The following is a 4252-nucleotide window of genomic DNA, read 5'->3' as shown; positions in this document are numbered from 1 at the left end:
TGAGTCTAAGGTTTTGTGGGTGGGGTGGTGCTTTATCTATCCATTGGGAGGGCTGCATGGCTACAGAAAGTGGCCAGTCCTGATCCATTTCAACCACCACTTGGAGTGTCTGCTTGCTTTGACCCCAAAGACTCCCTTGAGTTTCCCTCCATCCCAAGTTAATGGCAAGTCCTAGAAATTACTACCCTCTCCTACTCCACCACTCATTTCCATTCTCTTTTCCATACTGTTCTTATATCTGATCCCCACAAAAACATGCTTCTCTCCCCATAACCTCTCCTATCCAGTTCACTACTTCTGTCCACCTCTATTTCTATTTTATTTCCCCTCTGAGAAAGATTCAGCCATCTTCTCTTGGCTTCTTTGGGTGTGTCTTTGGCCCTTCCTTAATAAAATAACCAAACCAATGTTAAAGGACTAATAATACATATGCTTTTTTATTGTAAAGCTGTCACACTTTTAGTGACTTTGAAGTACAACCTCAAATCACTCTGTTTTACTTGCAAATAATTTTGCAAGCTGGAAAGTATTGCTTTTTGACTTATGTAATCTAGTAAGTTCTTGAAGAGTTGCCTTTTTGCCTCCTTTATGAATAGTGTGTGTGTGTGTGTGTGTGTGTGTGTGTGTGTGTGTGTATGTATCTGTGTGAGTATGCATGTGCATGTATACACACACACACACACACACACACACACACACACACACATATATATATATATATTGGCCAGTTACACGAATTTTTTTTGTTATTCATTTTACATGTGGATCCTGCCTCCCTCCTCCCTCTCCATCATCTCCTCCCAGACTGACCCATACAAAACCCTTCCATTATCCCTTACCCTTCACCTCCTACAAACCTTTCACTGGTTAGCTAAATTTTTCCCAAGATAATTTATATTATGTGGCTATTGTGAAAGATATTGTTTCCCCAATTTATTTTTCATTAAAATTGTTATATGCATATAGGAGGGCTAATGATATACATAAATTAATTTTGTATCCTCTCACTTTGCTGACAAAGTTTATCAGCTGTAGAAGTAACATGGAGGGAATTTTTGGGTCACTTATGTATGTAATAACATCATCTGCAAATAAAGTTATCAATCCTAATTCATTATGAATGGTTACATTGTGAAATAGATATTTATTTATTATGTTACAGAACAATGAAACAAACTTGTAATTATTGCTTTCTCTTTTTGTAGCTGTGCTTTTGACACCCTCTGATTCACAAAAGTTGAGGGGGAAAGAAGACAAATTGAAATACTAAGATTTTTATCCCATTTTTTTTCAGAAATTGTTAGTTTATAGATATGTCTCTGCCATTTATAATTTAGGCACAATTGTATTTTGAAAAAGAGTTTAAAGTCAGAATCAAATCTGCCATTTTACTTTGTCACATATACTTAATAAATAATGAGGTTTAGAAATTGTATTTAAGAATAATAGGATCAGAGGTTTGAGATGTTGAAATAGAAAATTGAGAGTACAAAATTTTTTAACACTACAAAAACAAATAAAATATTTTCTAAAAAATATCATTAACTTTGAAACTCAAATATAGAAAATATTAAAGTGGGACAACTTCTACATAGTAAAGATGGTACAGTAAAACGTGGTCATATTGAATTGTAGGTGGTACCTGCTTCCAAAAGAAGAGCAACTGTGTCCCTCTAAATCCATATATTTTCCTTTCAGAATCTGACTGAGAACATGGAAAAAAGGCAATAACTCTACAGTGAGCAAATTCTTCCTCTCTGGTTTAACAGACCAACCAGAGCTGCAACTGCCACTTTTCCTCCTATTTCTTGGAATCTACCTGCTCACAGTGCTGGGGAACCTGGGCATGATCATCCTGATCCTGCTCAGCTCGCACCTGCACACCCCCATGTACTTCTTCCTCAGCAGTCTGTCCTTCATTGACCTCTGCCAATCTACTGTCATTACCCCAAAAATGCTGGTGAATTTTGTGATGGAGAAGAATGAAATTTCCTACCCTGAGTGCATAACTCAACTTTGCTTCTTTGTCATTTTTGTTGTTTCAGAATGTTTCATGCTGGCTGCAATGGCATATGATCGCTATGTTGCCATCTGTAGCCCCCTGCTTTACAGTAGCATCATGTCTCAACATAAGTGCCTTTCTCTTGTTTTAGTAGTTTACATTATAGGTATAATTTGTGCATCAGCTCATGTAGGGTGTATATTTAGAGTTGATTTCTGCAGATTTGATGTCATTAACCATTGTTTCTGTGATCTTATTTCTATCCTTAAGCTCTCATGCTCTAATATTTTTGTGAATGAGCTCTTAATTCTAATTTTTAGTCTAATTAATACCATTTTCCCAACCCTGACCATCCTCATTTCTTATACTTTCATCATTATCAGCATCCTGCGCATTAAATCTACTGAGGGAAGATCTAAAGCCTTCAGTACCTGCAGCTCCCTCATCTCAGCTGTTGCTGTCTTTTTCGGTTCTGCTGCATTTATGTATCTGAAACCATCATCTTCAAGCTCCATAGATGAAGGAAAAATATGTTCCATATTCTACACCATCTTTGTGCCTATGCTCAACCCCCTAATCTACAGTCTGAGGAACAAGGATGTCAATATTGCTGTGAAGAAAATTATAGAAAGAAGATCATTTTTCTGATAAATATAATGTACAAAATATTTCATTAGCTCCTAATTTGTAGCTACTACATAGTATAATTGGTTATGTTTTGATTTTGTTAATCCACGTTATTTTCTTCATTTCTTGAGATTCTATGACAATATTGATCTTTGATGCCTAACTTAATATTATGTTTTACAATATCTCACCTCATATCTTCTTCTTGGTGGTCACTGCCAAGTATCAAGAAATTAATTGCTATACCAGGCCTTGATAATTTTGTTGATATTTACTTTCCACTAATACAGGTATATGGTATCCAATATGTAACTAAAATATTGTTTATTTACCATTTTGTGTTTCTTTCAGTATTTTTGGTTTGGATTAAAATACATTATACATAAATTTCACAAATTTTGCAAGAGTTTATAAGACATCTGTGTTACATGAAGTTTTAACCCCAAAAAGCCCAGATTTAAAAAAAAAACACACAATCTAGTTATTATAATTATAAGCTATTTGCATCAATTGGGCAGATATAGAACTATACATACTAAGCTATTCCCCACATGTAAGACCCTTTACTATGTGCAGTTTCTCCTGGCCATGTGGTTCTGCTCCATTATGGCTTCTCCTTCCTCTTCTGTGCTCTGTCCTTCCGTTCTCATTATCCTCTCTGCTCTCCAAAACTTCTTGTTCTTCCTTTCCCTTTCCCTACCAAATAACAGGCTCAATCTTTTATTGACCAGGTCAAATGTGGAGAAGTTTCACATGAGATCACATGAATATGTGATCAACTGCTGATCAGGGGCAGCCCATCTTTAGGAATTAGAACTAACATCAAAATACAAACAGCATCAGGGCAACCCACAACATTTCACCCTTTTTGTCCACTAGAAAGGTCTTTTCTATCAGATATTTACCTAACATTTTTACAATAGTTATGTAAATGTTTCATACACACTAATAATGTCCAGTCCATCATTTTTTGTCATTTTAAGTATATTACCTGAACATCTATCCTTATTTAAAGAGTCTGCAATTATATATCTGAATTATATTTTGATTTTAACTTGCCTTAACATCTGAAAACCAACCTTTTAAATCTATATCATCTTCCTTAGTGCTAAACAACTTAAATTTATTTATGTAACTGTGTATTCAGTCTTTAAGCCCATCAGAAATCCAAGAACAAAATAAATATTGTCTGGATATATAGGAAGCACAAAAATATAAGTTCCAAACTTAACGAATTTACAGACAGTTGACTTCCTGGTCAATCCCCCATTCCTCAAATTATGGGACCATCTGTCTTCAGCCTTCAGCCCAGAACCGTCTGACATACTTTAAGTAAAGAAGGAACTATGAAAAACTAGCGTAACCTGTCTTGGCAGAGCTAAGCTGTTGACTATCCCACATTATGTGTCCTTCCTTGGGTAGTATTTTTTTTTTTTGGTCTGTAGATGAATTAAGGAAATTCTTGTTAAATATCTACCATGCTATAACAGAAAAAAACTCTATATAGAGGCTATGATTTATTAAATATGTTCTTTGATTAGTGTAGGGGGTATTGTAAGGAACATACATGTCTTTGTCAAAAGTCTAATGAAATGATTGTAAATGTCATATTCTGTAGATTCC

The 4252-nt window shown here is 35.0% G+C and overlaps 1 protein-coding gene across 1 annotated transcript; it reads left to right on the top strand.

The window, feature by feature from the left end:
- Window positions 1-1714: 1714 nt before the first annotated feature.
- On the top strand, window positions 1715-2650 carry Olfr936 (olfactory receptor 936). Its single transcript, NM_207139.1, has one exon. The coding sequence runs from the start codon at window positions 1847-1849 to the stop codon at window positions 2648-2650; it is 804 nt and encodes a 267-aa protein (NP_997022.1). The 5' UTR covers window positions 1715-1846.
- Window positions 2651-4252: the final 1602 nt, after the last annotated feature.

The sequence above is a fragment of the Mus musculus genome, chromosome 9, assembly GCF_000001635.26.
Source record: "Mus musculus strain C57BL/6J chromosome 9, GRCm38.p6 C57BL/6J".
Classification (NCBI taxonomy): domain Eukaryota; kingdom Metazoa; phylum Chordata; class Mammalia; order Rodentia; family Muridae; genus Mus; species Mus musculus.
This window is presented reverse-complemented; position numbering and strand designations above follow the sequence as displayed.